Here is a 23,784-nt window from a genome sequence, read left to right on the forward strand (position 1 = left end):
TGTGGTACCAGGAGCTTGGGAAAATTTAGTAGATTAAAGAAAATCGGTGGTGGGGGGAGGGGAATTAATTAGACTATGATGATTTAAAATTCATAGGGTTCAATCATCCTTACTTTCAGGAAATGCTGAAAGCATTCCAAATCTGACTCTTTCTATTGTTTTAATTTAAAAACGCCAATTTGACAGCTTTACTTGTCAAATAAAATTTCTAAAGGACCAGACAGCAGCACATGGGAGGCCTGAGCTTGCCCTTAATACTGCACAGTACCCTGAACACAGCTGGGAGCAACTCTTAAATTCTGTATGGTGTGCCCCACCAAAACAAACAAACAACAAAAAACCACCAAACCCAGGTAAAATTTATACTCTTTAGCTTGATACTTCCTATTCATAACCCTAAATGTCTCACAGAACTCTTACCTGTTACAAAGAATGTTACAAAAAACAAAAACTACTACAGTTCCTCAAATACCTGATGCTATCTGATAATCTATAATCTTTGTGCATCTAGAAAACTTTCAATCTTGAGGCATAAATTCAGATTATCCTTTTTGCATTAGAATCTGAGCTTACACACTTCCAATTAATTGCTCAGATTTCAAAGCACCTGGAACAAATATTCTTAGGATAAATAAAATACTTATTTTTTGCTGCTCAAGCTCATACAAAATAATCAGAATAATAATTCAGCAATGGTACCAGAGCTTTCCCTTGAAGTACCAAGAAGAAATATTTTACTTGGAGTTCCAGAGGATAGTAAGGAAGGTGCTTCCTTTGTATGTAGCAAACTGGGTTCAATTCCCGCCACTGCATACGCTTTTTCCAAACCTACCAGGACTGATGGCTGAGCAAAGTCCTGAATACAGCTGGGTGTGACACAACTCCCCCATCTCTTCCCAAAAATATATATATATATACTGAATGTGTATATGCAATGCACGAGTTCATAATCTTTTTCCAGGGAAAAAATTTTGAAAGAAATTAGCAACTAAAAAAAATTAACAATCACAGGGCTGGAGTGATAGCACAGCGGGTAGGGTGTTTGCCTTGCACGCAGCCGACCCGGGTTCGATTCCCAGCATCCCATATGGTCCCCTGCCATATGGTCCCCTGAGCACTGCCAGGGGTAATTCCTGAGTGCAGAGCCAGGAGTAACCCCTGTGCATCACCGGGTGTGACTCAAAAGGGGGAAAAAAAATTAACAATCACTATACTATTATTACTTTTATAAAGCTTGAGTTAGTGTTTTTGTGCCTACCTGGCAGTGCTCAAGGGCTTACTCTTGACAGACTCTGAAGACCTTATATTGGGGCTGTGGGGGATGGGGATCAATGCTAGATCAGCCACATACAAGGCAAGTAAGTGCCCTACCTCCTTTAATATTGCTCTGGTTCCCTCTAATTTGGGCCACAACTAATACTGCTCATGGGATGCAGTACAAGTATGGAGAGTCTAAGCTAGGTGTCTTATCTCTAAAGTACATACTACCTTTTCTAGGTCTAGAACTGTTTTATATTCTTTTTTGGTTTGTTCCTGGGTCACACCAGTTTCAGGGCTTACTCCTGGCGCTGCACTCAGAAACTAGAATTGAACCCTGCTCAGTCCCAGGCGAGGCAAGCGCTTGTTAAGACACTCTCTCTCTCTCTCTCTCTCTCTCTCTCTCTCTCTCACCTCTTGTTTTCATAATCTTAATGTCAAGCAAAATTAGGCCTCACTAGTCAATATTTGTTGAATAAAAAAAGTCATTTAAAGTAGCATTGTTGTCCAGAAGGTGAGGAAACTATAATAAAAGTGAATTCTTTTTTGTTGTTGTTTGGTTTTTGGTCACACCCACAGGCTCAGACTCTCTCACCCACTCCTCTGCACTCAGGGATCACTCCTGGAGGTGCCGAGGACTGGATCAAGGTTGGTTGTGTGCAAGGCAAGTCTTACCCACTGTATATCTCTCCAGCCTCAATAAAAGTGAGTTTTTAATTCTGGTCACATTCTGTGCATTAAATGTAGCAAACTTTTATCTAAAATACGTATCAACCACATTAAAATTACTGTATAAAAAAATTAGCAAAGCATTAATAGATATTATCAATGTTCTGCCGAACTTGTAAGTGTAGTAGAAGCAAGCTTTAAAGAGAATTTTTTTTTTTAATTTCTTTTGTTTTTGTCGTGTGAATAGCAAATTCAGATCCTAATACATGCCAGGTCAGTGCTCTACACCCACCGCCCCCACATTCGAATTTTCCCTTAACGTTCAGGGGACTGTGAAGTACTGAGTTATCAAATCTGGTGCTCCCACATGCAAAACATATGCTTGTTTCTGATGGGGCCAGAAATATACATTGGGTAGAGTGCTTGTCCTACATACCGCTGACCCGGGTTCAACCCAAGGCATCTCATATGGTCCTGAGCACCATTAGGAATATTTCCTGAGCACTGCTGGGTGTGACCAAAAGCCAATTGGAAAAAAAAAAAATTAGCTTCTGATATATTAACATGTCGACCGTTATGAACTGAATAAGACTGAAATACAAATGTAAAAAATTTGAAGAGCAGGATGTGGTTCAGTAGTGCTACATACGCTTCTCATGTATGACGCCCTGTGTTCTCCAGAATACCCAAGAGGGAGAGGAGACAGGACTATACTATGTCTTCAATCGCCTTAGGCTCCACTAAAAATATACTAAACCACAGCAGTGTAGGGCGTTTGCCTTGCATGTGGCTTACCTAGGTTCAATACCAGGTATCTCATATGATCCCTCATGCACCACTAGGAGTAATTCCTGAGTATCAAGCCAGAAGTAACCACTGAACACCACTGAGTTTGCTCCCACCCCCACCATTAAAAAGAATGGGGGAAAAACATTCAGCTTAATTACTCACCTGTCCGTGTTTCCAACACTCTCTGAAAAGCTTCCAATTATTACTATTCTTACAATCCTTAAGCCACAAAATATGGTCCTCACAGATCCAAGAATGTGGTATGTCGCTATGCAATTTATGATTCTCATCCACGGCAGATCTTCTTTCCTTAGGCTCTTCTTTCTCTGATTTTAAATTTATCTTAGGAACTTTATTTGGTGGAATTTTGTTTTCAACAACTGAAGCAATTATGTCATCAAGAATATTCGGCATGGTCCTACCACTTTTACCACTCTGTTATAGAAAAATGAAAGTATTTTCAGAGGAAATGTATGATTTTTAAGTGTTCATTTTGAATTACTATGAATACAGCAAGCAAACAGCTAACATAAAGAATATACCTAATTTAACAATACATAATCGGAACCAGAGATAGTATAGCAGGTATGGCCCTGCCTCGAACAAGGCTGACCTGGTTCAATCCCTGGCACTACCAGTAGTGATCCCTTAGCACAGAGCCAGGAGTAAGTTCTGAGCAAAGCTAGGTGTGCCTTCCCCCTACTTTCCCCTCCCCCAAAGAATATATATAATCTTGTCTGGAGACATGGATACAATGAGATACAAAGCAGGAACCAAAACTCTGGTGATGTCCATGTGAAAAGCTGTAGAAACTAGAAATATGGCCTTATTATTTATGTCATTTTAAATCTAGGGCAGAGATGGATGAGTAGTTCTATGAGTAGAACTAAAAAGAGTAGTTTTGTTCATCCTGTCCATACACTCCACTGTGGTTAATTAAAGCAAAAATGGATCTACAGGTATTTTAAATATCTGAATATTCACAACCAAAATTTTTAGATACGGCTTTCAAATTCAAGGGGTATCCCTAAAGGGTTCTTCTGTCATCAAGATAGTATTCTCCAACCCTTTTGACCTAGGTAAACAAAATAAAAACAGTCAGCTAAGTTATGAGCTATAACAGAAGAAAATACTGAGAAACACAGCATTTTTTAAAAAAAGTCACTCTATATCTATTAAACAATTATAGACACTAGACAAGCCTATGAATAATTAAGTCTTTTTTTTTTTTGGGTCACACCAGCGACGCTCAGGGGTTACTCCTGGCTTTGCACTCAGGAATTGCTCCTGGCAGTGCTTGGGGGACCATATGGGATGCTGGGGATCGAACCTGGGTCAGCCGCGTGCAAGGCAAATGCCCTACCTGCTGTGCTATCGCTCCGGTCCAAGAATAATTAAATCTTAAGACAGATGAAAACTTAAGTTGTCTATTTTTAGAAGCCCAGGTTATTAATCTTAGAGCAGATGAATTTGTTTGGGGGATGGTATAGGTGTGTGTCACCATATTTTACTTCTACACCCCATCATTGTATAGTGTGAAACTCAAAATGGCACTGTGACAAACTGAAAACAAAGAAACATGAAAATCAGAACTCTGTATCACACTCACTGGGGTTCCCATTGAATACACTGGGGCAAAGGCGATGCCAGCATCAGTAGAACCCACACGCAGCTTGCCAGCTGTTGTGGTCAGTAAATCACGTAAGGTTGAGCCTTGTTCATTGTTCTGAGTCATTGGCGGTGAATTTCTGCTATTTGGAGAATCAGGATTATCTTGTTCTCTCTCTTCTTTAATTTGATTTTCAAGGGCAAATTCTTTGTTTTCTGAAATAAAAACATTTTACAAATTTTCAACTCATATGAAACAAAGCTGTTAAAGTACAGACAAAATTGGCACCCTAAAAAAGCACAGCAGAAATGACATCTGCATCTGTATGTTCATTGCAACACTGCTGACAACAACCAGAATCTAGAAACAACCTGAGTGCCCGAGAAAAAGACTTGTTAAAGAAACCTTGATACATCTACACAATGGAATACTATGCAGCTGTTAGGAAAGATGAAGTTATGATATTTGCTTCTAAGTGGATAGTCATGGAGAGTATTGTGCTAAGCGAAATTAATCAGAAAGAGAGGGACAGACATAGAATGACTGCACTCATTTGTGGAATATAAAATAATACGAGACTGACACCCAAGGACAGTAGACAGAAGGGCCAGGAATATTGCTCCATAGTTGGAAGCCTGTCTCATGACTGGAGGAGAAGGCAGCTGGAATAGAGAAGGGATTAGTCAATGATAGTTGGAGGATTCATTCAGGATGGGATATGTACTGAGAGTAGATAAAGGACCAAACTTGATAGCCTCTCAGTATCTATATTACAAACCATAATGTCCCAAAGTAGAGAGAGTACGGGGGAAAATTGTCTGCAATAGAGGCAAGAGTTGGTGGGGAGCGGAAACTGGGGACATTGGTGGTGGAGAATGTGCACTGGTGGAGGGATGGGTGTTCGATCGATTTTTGTAACTATCTCAATAATTCAATAATAAAAAAAGGAAATTAAAAACAAAATTGGCACCCTATGCTTTACAGCATGAGGTAAAAATTGCACTAATAGTTACCTATTCACCTGAATACACACCAGAGAATACATACTATATTCCTTTAAAATGGAATGAAAATGACAATGATGCAAGAAAAAAGTAGAAGTGAATTATCCTGAATAGAGTATTATATATCACATTCTAATTTTCTTATACTTCATTAAATTTACCTTTTTTCTCCTCTCTGGCCTTCTGTTCTGCAAGATCTGCTAGCCAGTGCAGTGGTGACTGAGACTCGGGGGGAGTTAGCTTGCTATCTGTGCTTACATCACTACCCGGGCTGCTGTTGCCATTACTCTCAGATTTCTGAGGTGTATTTTGCTGCTGAGACTCAGGCATGCACAGAGAAATTTTATTACTGTGATTAAGAACATTCTGTAAAACCTGTAAGGATAGAACAACTGAATTTAAAAAAATCTCTTCAATTCTTCAGAGTAAAAATAATAAATATAGTTATCAAGCAATACTGCAGATGTAATTTATGAAACACAAGTCCTAAATTGGATTACAAGTAACAAAGTTGTTTGAATATATTTCAATGAATAACCTGAAACTCTTACTCACTTGAGACACACCATTCATTGTAGGAAAATTTCCAACTTGCATATTCTGTTTGTTAGTACAATGACAATGGGACTTAATACCATATTTTTCTCTAAGAATGTGCATTGCATCTAGAAGATCTGTCAAAACTACAAAATAAAATAGTGGTTAATAAAGGACATCACCATTAGTTTAAAATTTTTTTTTCTTATTTTTTATTTCTATTTTCCCAACAACCCCCTCCTCCCACCCAGCCATCTTCAATCAGGTTTGATAACGCAAATTCATGTTCTCTGATACAAGCAATAAAGAAAAAAACCAAAACTTTTGTGCTATCTTTATTACATATTAAGATTCTAACAGCTGAGTATGAGAGCAATTCAATGATAGATACTCTTCTCTATTCTAGAGTACTTACATATCTAAAAAATTTTAAGCAACAAAGAACTATTACAGTACAACAGACATCTGTACTTACCAGAACCAGGTATAATTTGAGTTGGCATTAAATGTTTGTGATCATGAGGCTGTCCCTTTACACACTTCATCCAAGCATAGAGTTCTTTATCTGTAGATTTTAATAACAGTGTTCATACTTTTACAGTACTCATGGTTTTACAATATAAAACTGATGACTCTATATAAAGAACTTCATAATTACATACAACATCGATGATAGGCTTCAAATGTTTCAAGTGTAGTAACCACTATTTTAAGAATTTTATAAAAACAGGATACAAGATGATAGCCTTTCCAAAAATAATCCTCCTTTCTTTCTTTCTTTTTTTTTTTTTTTTGCTTTTTGGGTCACACCTGGCGATGCACAGGGGTTACTCCTGGCTCTGCACTCAGGAATCACTCCTGGCGGTGCTCAGGGGACCATATGGGATGCTGGGAATCAAACCCGGGTCGGCCGCGTGCAAGGCAAACACCCTACCAGCTGTGCTATTGTTCCAGCCCCAATCCTCCTTTCTTATGATTAAGTATTAGTCACCTCTACCTTACCTGATTTGAGCTGCTCTGTAGCTACTTTTTTTTTGGGGGGGAAGGGTAGTGCAGAGAAAAAGTGGTGCATGTTTCATTACAACCTAACACTGTAGCATATTCTAGGTCAGCCTCCACCCCACCACCCTTTTCAGGATGTAATAGTGCTTTGGGTTATCCACATGAAGAATAACCCTAAGCTTAGAAACACTGTTTCCTAATTAAGCTGGGGTTGTCTCAGCTCTCCTCACTGGATTGTATCAGCCCATAGAGAACAGACAGGTGCAGTGACAGGTGTCCGGGCTAATCTTTCAGTTGGGGGTTGGGAGAAGGGGGTTAGAGTCACACCTGGAGGTGCCTAGGGCTTACTCCCAGCAATGCTAGGAGACTATCTGCATTGCCACAGACTGGCCGCATGCACAAGCCCCTTAACTCTTGTACTCTCTCTGGCCCCTATGCCAATATCCATCCTTTTAACTTTTGTGCCAAACACATCTTCAGCCAATCTCAGCACATTACACCGACAAATCAGTTTTTGGTTACTGCTTTTTCTTTAATACTTGCCATGTGAAGCACATACCATGTTATGTAAATCTATACTATGAATTTATCAAAAACACTGTTCAAAAAGAATTCATGGACTGGAGAGATCAACAGGCTGAACACATACCAGGCATTGCAAGAGGCCCAGGACTCATTCCTGGCATCACAGGGTCATCTAACCACTACTGGAAAGAACATCCCCATCAGCCCTGACCTGGAGCCCAAAATATTGCCAGATTTGGACCCTCGAAACAATATGAACCAGGATAAAATGTCTGTACTGAAGGTTTTTTCTTTCTTTTGCAGTGCTGAAATGTAACCCAGGCACCTCACACATGCAAAGCAAACACTATTTTTGAGCTACATCCCACCTGTCAATATCATAAATGGCTGAAAATACCCTAAGATATTTTTATGGTTTTGAAGATGTTTAACTGCCTTAAATGCACTCTGAATTACTGTTGTACATTTTAACTCATACTTATTTTTCTGCATATTAAAATAACAGCAACTGTAGATGTTTTTAACATGTTGACCAAGTCTCTTCAATATGTGCTGGGTTTATAAGAAGATTTAGTAGAAGATACTGATGACTAAATCGTGGTTCATCAATCCAGTATATAGCATGGGATGTGCTCCAGAACTCCTAGTGAATGCCTACAACTGGATAGTACTGAAGCCTGTGTATGTCGCACACATACATACCTAAAGTTTAATTCATACATTAGTCACATAGATAAAAACTAGCATACAGTCTGCATACATGCCTCCCCAGAGTGCTGGAAACCCAATCTAAGCCCTCACATAAGCAAAGTAAGGGCTCTAACACTGAACAACACCCTGTCCTGAATGTGGTCTCCCAAAATATTTTTTTGAAAGCAGTAATTTTGGACCGAGGTTGATTACAGGTTAAATCTTAGAAAGCAAAACTTCGAACTTACATGGGGAACTACCGTACTACTCTAAAAATTAACTGCCTGGAAAAAAAAAATCAACATTTAAATTTATTATTTTATTTTGTGGGCTACAACTAGTGGGGCTGGTAGGAACCACTTAGGCTAGATGCTTGGGGAGCTACTCACTCCCAGCCATGTTTCTTTCTGAGCTATCTCTGTGGACGGGAATTCCTGTTTTTTACTCTAGATTTCTGAGTCACACCCAGCCGTGGTCAGGGCTCATCCTAATTCTGTGCTCAGGGATCAATTCTGGAAGACCCATCCCAGGTTTGTCACTTGCAAGACAAGTGCCCTACCAGCTCCAGCCTAGCACCATGTTTGTCAGATAGCATGAGCACTAAATATTGATTTTTATATTTCCACAATCCAAATCTTCACATTTCATTAGCATTTCATCCCCAAAGAAACCAACATATTTGTTACTTAAGTAACTACTTCTGAAACTGCTTTGAATACTTTCCCCTCCCTTGGGGGTAAGTGATAGTACAATGGGTAGGGCGTTTGCCATGTACTTGGCTGATCTATACTCGATCCCTGGCACCCCCTATAGTCCCCTGAGCAGGGCAGAAACAATTCCTGAGTGTAGAATCAGGATTAAGTCCTCAGCACCACTGGATGTGCCCCCTCCCGCCAAGACAACCAAAAACCAAAACCTACACCACCCAAAAGCAGGGCATATGTGGTAAGCAGGCTGAGCTGGTGAGAGGAGGTGAGGGCAGTGCACTCCAAGCAGTGTTCCACAGACCCACGTGGCACTACCAACAATACTTAAATAACTGGTCCTAGTATTGGGAACTACAAGAGCCACTCTGTGGTATCTGGAGCTGTCAGGGCTATTTCCAGTACTGCTCAGGAGGCCACTGGGGCTGGGGAGTGAACCCGGATCTTGCATGTGCTCTGCTGTGTTTATTTTTTTTTAAAATTTTATCTCCAGCTATCTCAACATGTTGCCCACTAATTTTGTCTTTTTGCTTTTGCCGTACTTGGGATCAAAACAAGGGCCTCACATATGCTAGGCAAGACCACTGCTGAGCGACATCTGTGTTCTAAGACCACTATGTTTGTGTCATTTACTGCTGTAGAAATTAGGGGAAAAAAAATTTTTTTTTTAAGTTGGAGCGCCACACCTTGGCTCTACTCAGGTTTACTCCTGGCTCTGTACTCAGAGATCACTCCTGGCAGGACTTGGGCGAGGGGGGGCCCTATGGTATGCCAGAGATAGAACCTAGGTGGGCTGGGTATAAATAAGGCAAGCACCCTACCCACTGTGCTATCTCTCTGACACCAGAAAACAGAAATAGATCATTTTTTAGAAATAGGGGATTTATGATACTAGTGAAATTATCTACTTTTTAGTGTTCTGGACCATATTCAGTGGTGCTCAAGGATCACTGTTGGCACGGCTTGAGATCAGTCCAGGTCAGCCTCGAGCAAAGCAAGAGCCCTAACTGCTGTACTATCTACCTCGGTTTTTAAAAAGTGAAAGAATTTTATTTAGGAACTATGAAAATAAAAAGAGAAGAAACTCCCATTAAGAAAAGAAATGTAGATATGTTCAACTGTGGAACGGAAAGCTATGAAGTAAAAAAATGTACACATTGGATACTGGCAACCCTAGAATAGAGTGCCATTGTAACAGTAAATTCTTCGATATTTAAAAAAAAAATCAGCTTACACTAGTAAGCTGATCGTTAGAAAGAAATTCAGATCAGTAAAAATAAAGTCTTAAATTTATGCTACTTTAAAAAAGATCTGCTTGGAAGGACAGTGTATACAGTAAATAGGCGACAAAGGAAGAGATGCAGTATAAATTTATTCTGGAAATCTGGCCATCAATAAACCGTGGCTCTTTCTTTTAATAACAAACTTCACAAAACTTTCTTGACCTATTATTACTAAGAAAGGTAGGGAAACAACAGACATGAAATTTTCTGGATGAGTGATTCTAAAACAATGAACATTACAAAACAGTTTAATTTACTTAAAGTTAGAAACTGACCTCTAGAACTCTTTCTTTCCTTTGCCTTATAGCAATCTAAGCAGACCACAAATCCACATTTTTGACAGACCCAATGGATGTTAAACAGTGTTGCTTCACAGGCATCACACATTTCCCGAACTCCTCTTACTGCTCTTTTCCAAGCAATTTTGGCTATAGGAAAACAAGTTTTAAAGGCAAATCAGGAAATTTTAAGAATGTTTTCACATTCTTAAAAATCAACAGCAACATTAAAAAAGTAATTATTAATTCTCACAGATTATATTTACATATACTTATATAGGTAGAGTTTCTCAATACCGACAGTTTACATCAATTACTTCTGTTTTTCTGTACACTGTGGGATATTTAGCAGCATCTATGGCCTCCATTCATTAAGATGCTACTAGCCTCCTCCTTTTATGTAATGCAATCAAAAATGTTTCGAGTCATTAACTAACTTTCCCAGGAGAACATGCTATTGGTTTATACAAAGAAGAAAAGCTAACATTTAGACATCTAAAGTATGAATCAAAAAAATAAATAAATATTATGCAATTTTGGGGGGGGAGGGAAGCTGGGGTTTTACTCCTGGCTGAGAGCATTACTCCTGATGGGATTTGGTAATCATATGGAGTGCTGATGACAGAACCTGTTAGCCACATGCAAGGTATGTATGTGTACTATCTTTTTAGCCACAAATTATTTCCTAAGCACATCAATGAGGTAGTCATTCTCATTTTACAGGCATAGATTTTTAAAAATTGAGAACTAAAATTCAGTTTTTTAAGACACAAAATTATGTTATGAAAAGAACAGCAAAACGCTACTCTGTACTTTCAAAGAATTAATCCAGTTAACTGAACCAGAAAATGTGTTGTATAGAATATAATATATATATTTTCTACATAAAAAGTTACTACTAAAAAAAGTCAACCAGATTAGGTATAGCAGTTTTCCCACTAAACATACTTCAAAGACAAATTCCTAACATGAAACTTTTACAGTCACAGATTCTAAATATTTAACTTTCTTACCATCCTTTTTCACCCAGGACAAAGCTGTTTTTTCAGATGTTACTAACTGACAGAACTTATCACCTATTATATCCAATATATATTTTGAAGTTTCTATGTCAAGTTCATCATCATCATAATTTTCATGTGTCCATAAACTCATAGCTTCATCATCGTATTGGTCAGGCGAAGAAAAGCCATCTATTCTAACCACTCCATTTTTACTAAATGACAATCTGAAACATTAATACATAAAAGCATTAGATAGCAAGATACAAATTCATTTAAATGTATTGTTAATTTATACTTATATTTCCTATTAAAATAAATTAACTGCACTTACAATTAAAAACAAAATGGGGAAGTCAAGAGACAAGTCTAATGAGCAGGAACGAGTGAACAGCTGGTGGGAGATCTGCATCTGATAACTGGTACTGCAATTCCGGAAGCACTGGTGTGGCCCCCAATTCCAAATTTTAAAAGTACATTTTCTTTTTTGGGTTTTTTTTTTTTTGGGTAATACATGGTTCTGCCCTCAAGGATCACTCCTGAGGAGTTCAAGGGACCGTATGGGGTCCCAGGATTGAACCTAGTTTGGCCACACACAAGGCAAGCACCTTATCCGCTGTACTATCTCTCCAGTCAAACCAAAAGAAATAGTATGTGAGGATAATTTTAGGTTATTTCAAGAGCCAAATATCTCTCTTATACTTACCTGCTTCATTCCATTGCAATGAAAACTATGTTCAAATGTTTGATGGATGACAAAAGTTAAAATGCTGGTTAAATGCTGTCTAGAGCAATACTATATGTGATCAAGATCAGAAAACACTTAAGTTGAAAATCACAGAAATTACCGTAACACTTTCACATAGTCTTTCATTAATTAAAATAACACTTTATTAATGTGATGTAGAGCAAGAGTATGGAAACTCTTAATTCATTAAGACAAAAAAAAAAATTAATTAAGAACCCAATTAGCCACGTGGTCATGATCCAGAGTCACAGAGAGGAACCTCGGACCTGAGCAACTTGCGGCAGAGATGGCCCTGGACTTTGCAAAAGGCCTTCTCTGCTGGACTGCTCCTGACGGGGGGGCGGGCATTGTCCCTCCACCTGGCCTCTAAGAGCTCCAGCAGGCGCCATTTTCTAGAAGCCATTGAGAAGCACCAGGTACAAGTTCATGGTGATGGCAAATCACAGTTCTCGTGGGACAGGGGAGAGTGGGCCATCCTCCCCGCCTCCATGGGGTGCCGAGATGATGTCACATCTGCCCACTGTCAACTTAAGCTCCCATGTGGCCATGATCCGAGACACAGAGATGAATCTGGGACCTGAACAACCTGCTACAGGGATTTCTTCAGACCTAATTATTAGAAACTTAGAATTCCTTGATCGCATGGTGGCTGTGACAAAACACAATGTCTAGCACTGCATTTTCGGCAGCTCTGAAGGGGTAGTAGGACTGAAATATCACAGGTAGCTAAAATAGAAAAAGATTGTTTTGCAAATTGTCTGCCATACAGAGAGGGGGAGGTGTGCAATGGGGTGGGAGGGAATCTGGGGATTTTGGTGGTGGAAGGGATGGGTGTTTGACCGTATGATCGAAATTCAAACATGAGATTTTTGTTACTGTACCTCACTGTGAATAAAAAAATAAAAAGACAGAAGAGTAACACACACACACACACACACACACACACACACACACACACACACACACACACACACACACACACACAGAACCCAATTAGTGGGGCTGGGGCGATAGCACAAGTGGATAGGGCATTTGCCTTGCATGTGGCCGACCTGGGTTCGATTCCCAGCCAGCATACCATATTGCCCCCTGAGCATGGTAATTCCTGAGTGCAGAGCTAGGAGTAACCCCTGTGCATCGCCGGGTGTAATCCGAAAAAAAAAAAAAAAAAAAAAAACCACAAACACCAAAAAAACCCCAATTAGTAGTGTCCTTAACTTAACCGAAACACATAACATTTAAATAATGCAACTAAAAGTAGGAGAAGTTTAGGGTAAATGGACAGCAAAAAAGGCATTCATTCTCTTTCTCACTGGTGACTACTCATATTTTATTGTAGCCATATCCTTTTTATTCTCAAAAAAGGTTATCTGGGGGCAAAGAAGAGAACTTAATGGGGTCAGAACATTCTGTGCAGAAGAGTGACATTTAATTCCTGGCATGGTATGGTCTTTCCAAGTATGGCTGGCAAACAACCTGCAAGCAAAACCAGGTGTGACTCCCAAATGAAAAAAAAAAAGGGGGGGAAGGGCTCGGGGGAGGGAGTAAGAAGTGTACTACCAAGTCATTCCATATTTTTAATTCTTTTCTTATATTTATTGAGGGTGTGTGTCTGGGCCACACCAGTTGGGTGGTACTCAGGGGGACCCTGGTGGTGGTATGAGGCATACACGTCATGCTGGGGCTCAAACCATAGTCTACCAAGTGTCTTACCACCTGTATTACCATTTTTCCTATCTATGCTTTCTTAATTCTTTTGACTAGGGGGCCACATCCAGAAGTGCTCAGGGCTTACTGCTGGCAGTGCTCAGAGAACCAAATGCAATGCCAGAGACTGAAAAAGGGTTAGCTGCATAAAAATCAAAGGCCCCACTTCCTAAATTTTGTGTTATTGTTTTGATTTTTTGGTCATACTTGGCAGTGCACAAGGCTTACTCTTGGCTCTGCCCTCAAGGATCACTCCTGGAGGGATTCCCTGAGGGACTGTATGGGAATCAAACCCAGGATGGCAGCATGCAGGGCAGGGAATCAAACCAAGGATGGCAGCATGCAGGGCGAGCGCCCTACCAGCTATACTATAACTGGCCCTCACTCTTTATTTACAGTCATTTTTTTAACCTGTTATAGCCCATCATTTTATTTAAGCTGTATGTTATTATCACTACTTGTTTTGGGCTTGGTTTTCAAGCTAGTGTTCTCTCTTAAACATGTACATCTCATCTCTCGCTCATCTTGATGTTTCTTTGCTGCCTATATTCTCTCTTAAATTACCCTTTCTCTCACACTGAAGGTCTAGTAAGAACTACGTTGCTTCTCTCTCTCTCTCTCACACACACACACATTTTCTTTTTACCGAAGCATAATTTTTTGGTTGTTCAGCCACACCCGGTGGAGCTTAGGGCTGACGCCTGGAGGGCTCAGGGGGCCATCCATGGTGCTGGGGATCGAACCCAGGCCAGTCACGTGCAAGGCAAGCACTTTACCTGTTGTACTATTATTCTAGCCCTTGAAGCAAAAGTAATTTTTATTCAAAGAAATTTACTTAGAAAGATGTGATGTGAAAGGAAAAAGAATATATGTTCAAGAGAACACAAGCGTCTCAAGAGTAGAAATGTAGAGGTGAGAAATGAATGTTTAAAAGAGAACACCAGGCTTGAAACTGCAAGCTGACTTCTTTACTTTTTTCCAAAATGATCTTTTTTTCCGGTTTTGTTGGTAGGAGAGAATTTTATCTCTTTAAATCCAGTTTCATTTTTCTTGGTTTGTGGGTCACCTGGTTGGTTCTCAGTGGTTATTCCCGATTCTATGCTCAGGAATGACTCCTGGCAGTGCTAAAGGGAAGTGTGTGGAAAGCAAAGATCTGAATCAGGGTTGGTGGGGTGCCAGGCAAACAAGCACCTTAACCCCTGAACTATCTCTCTAGTCTCTCCGTTTTCACTTGGTTTTTGGATCACACCTAAAGGTGCTGAGGAAACGCTAGTGACCAAAGATTTCTTCACAGAGAGCATGTGTTTCAGTCTGTTGAGCTATCTCTTTGATCCAAGCTTACTTTCCCCCTCTATTCTTTTCACCCTTTCTGAGTTTCCATTTATATTACATTTAACAAGTATTCTCTGAAGCTATCATTTAAAAACACTGTTGGCTGTAAAACTAAGAAACAGAGAAATCAGAAATATCAATTTTTCTGTATCTATAAAGACATATTTTGGACTAACACCAAAACCATTTTTTGGATTGTTGTTAAATAATCACTAGATTAGAAAGATGGTTCAATGTGCTGAGTACATGTTCTGCTTGTGGAAGGTCTAGGTTTGATTCATAGCACTGCATGGTCCACCAAACATCATCAGGAGCAACCCAAGCACTGAGCTGGGAGTAGCCCCAGAGCATCAACAGGTGTGGCACAACCTCCCAATCCCCAAGTAAAACAAAGTGTTACCTAAATATTATAAAAAATGACAATGTTGGTTGGGAGAATAATTACAGCTAACACAAGTATTTCTGTTAATGAGAACCAACACTAACTACTTTGCTGACTTAGTTATATTTAATATTCATTGAAACTCTTCAAGAAGGGAAACCAAGTCACTGACATTATGTGCATGAGAAAGGTTTATCTGGAGTTTCACCATAGTTAATCAAGTTTAGCAAGGAACTAGGGCACAAAGCTGAACTGAAAACCCAGTTATAACTTAATCCACAATCTGAGACACTAATAAGCTCTTATTGGCTGGGTTATTCACTGATATTTTAACTGAATACTGCAAGGTTTTAGTATAAAAATACATTAGATTATAGTCATAGGTTAATAACTCTTAATATATACTATAAAACCTCTGAAACAGGACACACTACTAACAATCTTTTTTTTTTTTTTTTTTTTTTTGCTTTTTGGGTCACACCCAGCGATGCTCAGGGGTTACTCCTGGCTTTGCACTCAGGAATTACTCCTGGCGGTGCTTGGGGGACCATATGGGATGCCGGGGATTGAACCCGGGTCGGCCGCGTGCAAGGCAAACGCCCTACCCGTTGTGCTATCGATCCGGCCCCTACTAACAATCTTTTTCATTTTCAAATCATTGTAGCTCAAATATTTAAATAAAACATGGATATTACAACGTAATGCACTGACTAAAGGCTTAAGTTGTTTTTCTAAGATTTATAGACTTGTCACTAACAGTTAATGCAACATTAATGCTATGTACATTAGCTAAAGTGTGCAAAATTACAAACACAAAACATAACCAAAATTATACCCCAAACTCCATTTCTATCATTTTTCTCTCCAGGGAATAAGAAAGCAGGAAACAAAGTGAAAAAGCTACACATACATATCATAAGCAACAATGTGAATATGAAGTTAGCTCAGTAGTTAGCTACTGTTAATTTTAGCACAAGAAGTTTAATATATCTTAAGTGCTTGAACTCCCAATTAAACATTTTACTTACCGTCTAAAATAGTAAAATCTACAAAATACTGGTGAATGCGTTGGTTCTTCTCCTTTTTTACTCCGAATAAGTCTACATTCTCTGCACTTTTGTAAATTAGGTCCTATTTCACAGCAGGAGTCATCCTGTAAAAAGGACTCCCCAGTCTGCTTCAGTTTCTTGACTTTACGCCAGTCCTTTAATACTGAACGAGGGATGCCAGCTGTAAAACCAGTAGGAAAAGAATTAGCAACATTATACCTTTCACAAGGCCATACTCCCTGAGATAAGATTCAAGTTAAGTCTATGATCTATTAATATCATAGGAAAGAAGCAGTCATGCTAGTTCTATGCACTGAAGTCCACTGCAACATTTTCATTTATTTACCATTCTACTCATAAAACAAAACCGTATCAGTATAGCAGAAATGCAGAATGGTAATTTTGCACTTTACTTATTATGAATACAAAAATAATATACTTATTAAAAAGCCAAACACGGAGCTGGAGCAATAGCACAGCGGGTAGGGCCTTGTACACAGTCGACCCGGGTTCGATTCCCAGCATCACATATGGTCCCCTGAGCACCTCCAGGAGTAATTCCTGAGTGCAGAGCCAGGAGTAACCCCTGTGCATCGCCAGGTGTGACCCAAAAAGAAAAAAGCCAAATATGAGAAATAGTCATCTTCTATGCAAATCTATATCTGAAAGTACAGTTTTCTCTAACATATTCAGAAATTTGGTAGAAATTTGGCAGAAATTTGTGAGGAGTCACAAATTTCTAAAGATTTACAAGAACACCTAAACACTAGAAGTTAATAGTGTAATATAATTTAACTTTTTTGAAGTATTTGATTCTCCAAGGTATGATTTAATAATAAAAAGGATGGGCAAAAGATATGTTTATAATATAATTATATTATTATACTACCAAATACTACTAAAAAAACCTTTTGCTATTTGTGACACAATGGAACTAGAAGGTAAGATTAGTCTAAACAAAAACTGTCAAAAAGAGAAAGGCAAATACTGGATGATATTGTTTGATGTGGAATATAAAAAAAAACAAACTAAAGGAATAGACATAAGCAAAAAAGGTTAATGACTACAGAATTCTGACTACTGGGGAACAAGGAGAAGAAGGGGTCAACTATTAATATTTTTATGATAGCATGGTATAGTACACAGTCAAGAATTATAAATCTGTAAAACATGTATTTTTGGGGAGCAACACCTAGGAGCGCTCAGGGATTACTCCTGTCTCTCTGCTTAGGGTTCACATCTGGCAGTGCTCAGGGATCATATAGGGTGCCAGGGATCGAAGCTGGGTTGGTCACATTTCAAGGCACCCCACCCTCTGCACTATCACTCTAGCCCTGAACACACAAATCCATAAACTAATGTGGTTAGAACAAATAAAATTTGTTCTAAAAGTAAAGTCTGGGTGAATGGTTCAAAATGCTGGAGCACATGCTTTGCATAAAGAAACCTTGGGATCGAGCTCAGGTATTACATGGTCCTCAGAGCACTGGCTGGATAGGTATCTCCCATCAGAAAGAAAAGAAAAAGAAATCTGATCTAGGTGTATCTTTTGATGTTATGGGGGGAAAAAAAGGACTTCAGAAACATCTAAAGAAACCTCAAATGCATTCTACACTCAAGTATCGGCAAGAAAAAATACTGTGCTCTACATATAATTGTCCCTATTTAAACCTAATTGTTTTAAGAACATTGGATCAAGGAGACAATCTATGCATCTATTTATATGTATTTGTTAACCCTTATAATCACACCTATGTCAATGTCTATGTCAAACATATGAATAGTGTACTATGAGATATGTCGAATGAAACATTTAGTTTCTTACTTGTGTTTTTTAATACCCGTTTTGTAAATCAAAGGTAGTTCAATTCCTCTGCTGAAAATATGTATACCTTACAGAAAAACTTGTACAACTCTTGTCCTGGCTTTCCAGTCACTTGTTGATAATACAATGCAATAGCTACAAGATAACAAATCTTAGAATCACAAGTACTGCATTTAAATTCCAGGGTGCTCATGTAAAATAGGCTCTAGATATTAAGCATGTCTGTGATTACTCCTGCTTGGCTCTTTACTTTCACAAACCCTCCCCTCTTGGTTTTGCTTTGTTTTTACCACTTGGTAGAGCTGAGGGATTACTCCTGGTTCTGTATTCAGTGGACCATAATGGGGTTCTGGGGGTCAAACACTTATGAGCCGCATACAAGACAAAATCTTTAGCTGCTGTATAATCTCTGGCCCTTTTACTTTAAACGTGGGCAAGAGAAATAATGTCAAAATACATTTAAGTTAAAATACAAAGAATGCCTTTTAAAGTCTGGCAATCTATAGAAAGCCAAACATTATTGAAATAACACACATATGTCTGTCATGTAAGCAAGGTGGATGGGTGGGAAAGGGTGGACAAGGGTAACACTGGTGGAGGGAAGTGGGCACCAGTGAGGAGACTGGTGTTACTGAAATCCAGTCATGAATTTTGTAATACATAGTGAACAGAATAAATGAAAAAAAGAAAAGGAAGCACATATAGCCAATTTTACTTAATTACTTTACTTTTGAAAGTAACTAATTTACTTACCACTGTTACTGTTGCTCTGCAACTTCAATTTATTTTTTTCTTTCGCACTCCTGCTGAGAACCCCATTGGGTTTTAAATCTTCTTCTATTTCACCCTTTCTCCTCTGCAAATCATTCTGCTTCTTTTTGTAAGTTGGCTTTGGTTGCCTTTTAGTCCTTTGTTCTGACTTGCTTTCACTTTCATCTGAGTCTCCACTTTCAGAGCCAGATTCGTAAGTTCTTTTGGTTTTTCTCCTATTGACTTTATCATCCTTTAGATATTTATCAGCTATAATCTTACTATCTACACTATTTTGTATGTCACTAGATGTAGAGGCTATTAAATTGACAGAGCATGGCTTAATGATTTCTGATACAGAATTCCCTGAATTTTCCACTTTGTTTGTATTTTTATCTTCTTCTGAATGTCTAGTAAGCCAGGCCTTCTTCAGTTTAGTATGGTAGTTTGGCTGATTTGTCTGGGATGCTTGCCCATTTCCTACAGAGTTTGCTTTGTTTATTGTACTACAAACTACAGGGCTATCCAAGAGAAGAGAGACTGAAGATGTTTGATTTTTCACAGCATTAGGTTCATTCTCACTGACATTACTACTTTTATACTGAGCGGCAGCCAATGCTGCCTTGTGCTTCTTTAAATGGATAAAATCAGTTGTGCTTGAGAACCCAGAGCTGGGCTGAACAGCACTTCCTGTCTTACTACTAGCTGGTGTAACTGGAGCTGGGGTTTTGACCCTGCATTCTTGGGTTTGAGCCACGGAATGACTGACACTTTTTGAAGAGGTACATTCTAAGGATTTAGAGGCCAAACTGGTATTTGATAAAGAGTAAATTATTTCTGAACTACCCCAGCTGGAAGCACTGGCGGTAGTGGCAGCAGATGCGAATACATCCGTTTTGGTATTACACATTGTATTTACAGAAGACATGACTGAACTGGGAACACTGCCCTGTGAGACAGCCTGAAAGCTTTTTTCAGATTTTATGTGCGCACTGTCTGAATTTGCACTTGGCAGAATGATTCTTCCAGTCTCTCCAGTTTCTGCTGATTTGAGGCAATCTGCTTGATTTGCCCCAGTTGAAGATCTTTCACTAACTCGATCTTTGGAAGCTAAATGCATTGTTGGCACGCTATCAAGTTTTGTACGAGAAGGTGGACGTACAATGACAGATGCCACAGCAGCCTGTGACTTTCCACTGCTTTTATCCACATGCCAGTCAGACTTTTCTTTACTGAGATTATTATTAGATTTCCACATTTCTGTCAAACTCTGTTCAGAAGAACTCTTGAAATTTGTCTGAGAGTCTTTTGGCTCAGGAATTAGAGTTGGAGGCTTTTGTGATTCTTGAACTTTCCCACCAGCATTTACTGGCATCACTGGAGTTAAAGTTGGAGGAGAAAGGCTACTATAGCTGCTTTCCTTTCTCTCCAGGCTGTGATGAATCGGTGGATGAAATACCGGTGCTCTATGTAAAGCAGGCATACTACGGAGTGTATTTGTAGAAGAAACAGTAAAATGAGTTGGGCTCCTACAATCATTTCTGAAGGATGTTACTGAGTGAGATGCAATTTGATGGGGAAGATGTTCTGGTACCTTGCTTACCATACCATCACTTTCTGGTTGGTGTTTAATCAAAGGTGGAGGCTTTGAAAGAGATGATATAAACGAAGTAAGAGTTTGAGGATTATTTACTGTTCCCAGGGCATTACTCTGTTTTTCACTGTAAATATTTGAAACCTCTTTGGATGGATATGACCTTGGTGGTTCATTGACTACACTATTGGACAGTGTAGTGAAATAATTACTTTGGGGCAAACTTTGAGGCACTGAATGCTTCATTTTATAAAGATCTGATACTGAGCATTCTATCTCTTTGTCTTGTTTGATGATATGGCTTTTAGGGCTTGAAGATGATGATGCTACTCTGGAGTAATTATCTCTCTCACCCTCAAGCCCCTTTATTTTAGTTGTAAAGGGAGCAACATCAATACTTTCTTGAAGAATTCGACGATGTTCCTCCTTATATTTATTTAATCTCTCCCCAGGCTCCTGTGGTGGTCTTTGTAACTGATTCATTAGGGGATCCACAAAATGCCTATGCAAATGACTATCTTTCGAAGTCTGTGATCGACTTAGATCCATGTCATTTTTTGTTGATGTGGATGCAACAGAACGCAATGGTTCAATGAAGGCTTTCCTTTCCAATTCTCTGTAAAGAAAATATAGAGATATTTTTAATCACCTTTCTTTTTTTATTTTTGGTGGGCAGAGGCCACACCTGGTGGTTTCAGGGGAGCATATAAATAAGATCATGGGGATCAAACTAGGATTGGACACGTGCAAGGCAAGTGCCTACCTACTGTGATAGCACTCAACACCCAGAAGTCACCTTTCATTTATAATACCCTCTCCCCAAGCATCTATGTAATATTATCCAATTTTAATAGTAAACGTGACTTTGCAAGTGTCTATTATCTAGTAAATTAAAAGATCAAAATGGACTAACACCTCTCCAAAGTTTAAATATTTTCAGAAATTAATTATTTATCAATTTAGATAAACAGGAGTCAGGGATGTGCCTGACGCACATGTATTAGGGACTTTGGGACTGAAGCCTGATAGAAACTACATGAAGTGGTACTCCTAAAATTTAACAAGTATTTGTAAAGTAACAATAAATCAATAATTTTTTTAAAAGACAGCAATTATTAGTTTTAAATGTCAGTAAACTCACTCTTTATGATGATCTACTAAACTTTTTGTCAATGGTGGACTGGAATGTGCTGTAATTTTAAGAGGCCGGTGAGGCTCTGCACTGGAAGGCCGGACAGGAATGTGACTAAGTAATCCAATACCATCTGCTGAGGTCACAGGAGTGGGTTGATGCAACCAAGGACTGGGAGAATTCTATTAAAAGAAAAGAAAAAAAAAATCAGACTTCAGTTACTAGAAAAATCTAATCGAATCATAGTAATAAGTTAGTAACAGTTTATTAGGCAGCATTTTCTAATTTTACTTATGAGTAATATTCAGACAAGTAATCACAATTATATGTATTTCACATATAACATGAGAAATAAATCAGCATTAAAATAGCAATTTCCAGAAACTTGCTCAAGAGAGCAAATCCTGAAATCACTGACATACAGAATCTAGGTAAGATTTTTAATGCTTCTACCATGGGAGGGTAGAGCGTAAGTGAAAAGCCAATAAAAGAAAAACAGACTTGTTATTTCTAAAATATGTCAAGGAACAGAAATTAAATCAAGTTTATATAATAAATTTTATCATTAAAAAATAATAAACTGGGGCTGAAGCAATAGCACAGCGGGTAGGGCGTTTTGCCTTGCACACGGCCAACCCGGGTTCGATTCCCAGCATCTCATATGGTCCCCTGAGCACTGCTAGGGGTAATTTCTGAGTGGAGAGCCAGGAGTAACCCCTGTGCATTGCCAGCTATGACCCCAAAAGCAAAACAAACAAACAAAAAAATTAAAAAAAAAAAACTTACCAACTTAGAACTGGCAGTAAAATACAAGGTATATGATTCTCTAACAATGATAATCTCTTATATACCAGTATACTGCTTTTCTAAGCATGCTGATAACATCTGGAGGTATCAATCTTTATGCTGAAAACTTGTAATTATCTAATTACTTACTTAAGGATTGTGTCTATATCTTATCTAACTTTCTTTCAATAAGGCATGCTTTGTTATCAACAGGACACAGTCAGATATGGAGAAAATATAATCCTTATCTTTTAACTTAAAACAATACAAAAGAAATACACTAGCATACCCTGATGCTGTTGTGAAATTACATAGGTTAAAAATCCTTTATAAACCTCAAGTAAACGAATAGAAGGGCCATAAAATACCTAAAATGTTTCAGCTTTAAAAAAATTCTAGAAAACTGGGAATTCTGAAAAATTCTGGAAAACAGGGTCTAGGGGGACTGGTCAATGGTTGGAATCAACCACAAGTATATGTGGGATAGAGGTATGTAAGACAGAGAAGGGACCAGAATAGCAATAATAGCTGGAAATTATTACGCTGGACAAGTACTGGGTGTTAAAAGTTAGGTAAAAGGGATCATGTAAAACTGTATGATTGTCATCTCCTTCATCAATTTGCTTGAGCGCGCGCCAGTCTCCATTCATCCCTGTCGAGTGCTAGTGTAGCCTGATGGCCTATTGGGGGCTCTTTTGGGGTCAGGGGAATGAGGACCATCATTTGCTACTGTTTTTGGCATATCAAATACGCCATGGGTAGCTTGCCAGGCTCTGCCGTATGGGCAGGATACTCTCGGTAGCTTGCCAGGCTCTTCGAGAGAGATGGAAGAAATACTGCCAGGTAAAGGGGTGTGTGTATACACACACACATACATATGTACATATATATAGGCATATATATGTATATGTACACACACACACACACACAAATAACCTTTCAGTATCTGTACTGCAAACTACAATGCCCAAAAGAGGGGAGGGAGGGAGGGAAAGAGAAGAGGCAGGCTGGGTGTGTGGACAGGATGGGAGGGAAACTGGGGACACTGGTGCTGGGAAATGTACACTGGTGGAAGGATGGGTGTCGGAACACTACATGACTGAAACCAAATTATGAACAGTTTGTAAGGAT

General features: G+C 38.9%; 1 protein-coding gene across 3 annotated transcripts in view; it reads right to left on the reverse strand.

Annotated features, from left to right (window-relative positions):
- The window catches only part of JMJD1C (jumonji domain containing 1C), a 217,069-nt gene that overhangs the window by 15,256 nt on the left and 178,029 nt on the right, over positions 1-23,784 (reverse strand). For all 3 annotated transcript variants that reach the window (XM_055138890.1, XM_055138889.1, XM_055138891.1), the window contains 10 exons: positions 21,877-22,049; positions 19,145-21,351; positions 16,546-16,747; positions 11,361-11,575; positions 10,345-10,497; positions 6,341-6,430; positions 5,884-6,011; positions 5,490-5,703; positions 4,325-4,539; positions 2,878-3,150 (listed from right to left, as the gene is read on the reverse strand). In XM_055138890.1, coding sequence (XP_054994865.1) covers positions 2,878-3,150; positions 4,325-4,539; positions 5,490-5,703; positions 5,884-6,011; positions 6,341-6,430; positions 10,345-10,497; positions 11,361-11,575; positions 16,546-16,747; positions 19,145-21,351; positions 21,877-22,049 — 3,870 coding nt within the window. The remainder of the gene's footprint in view (positions 1-2,877; positions 3,151-4,324; positions 4,540-5,489; positions 5,704-5,883; positions 6,012-6,340; positions 6,431-10,344; positions 10,498-11,360; positions 11,576-16,545; positions 16,748-19,144; positions 21,352-21,876; positions 22,050-23,784) is intronic.

The sequence above is a fragment of the Sorex araneus genome, chromosome 5 (assembly GCF_027595985.1).
Source record: "Sorex araneus isolate mSorAra2 chromosome 5, mSorAra2.pri, whole genome shotgun sequence".
Lineage (NCBI taxonomy): Eukaryota > Metazoa > Chordata > Mammalia > Eulipotyphla > Soricidae > Sorex > Sorex araneus.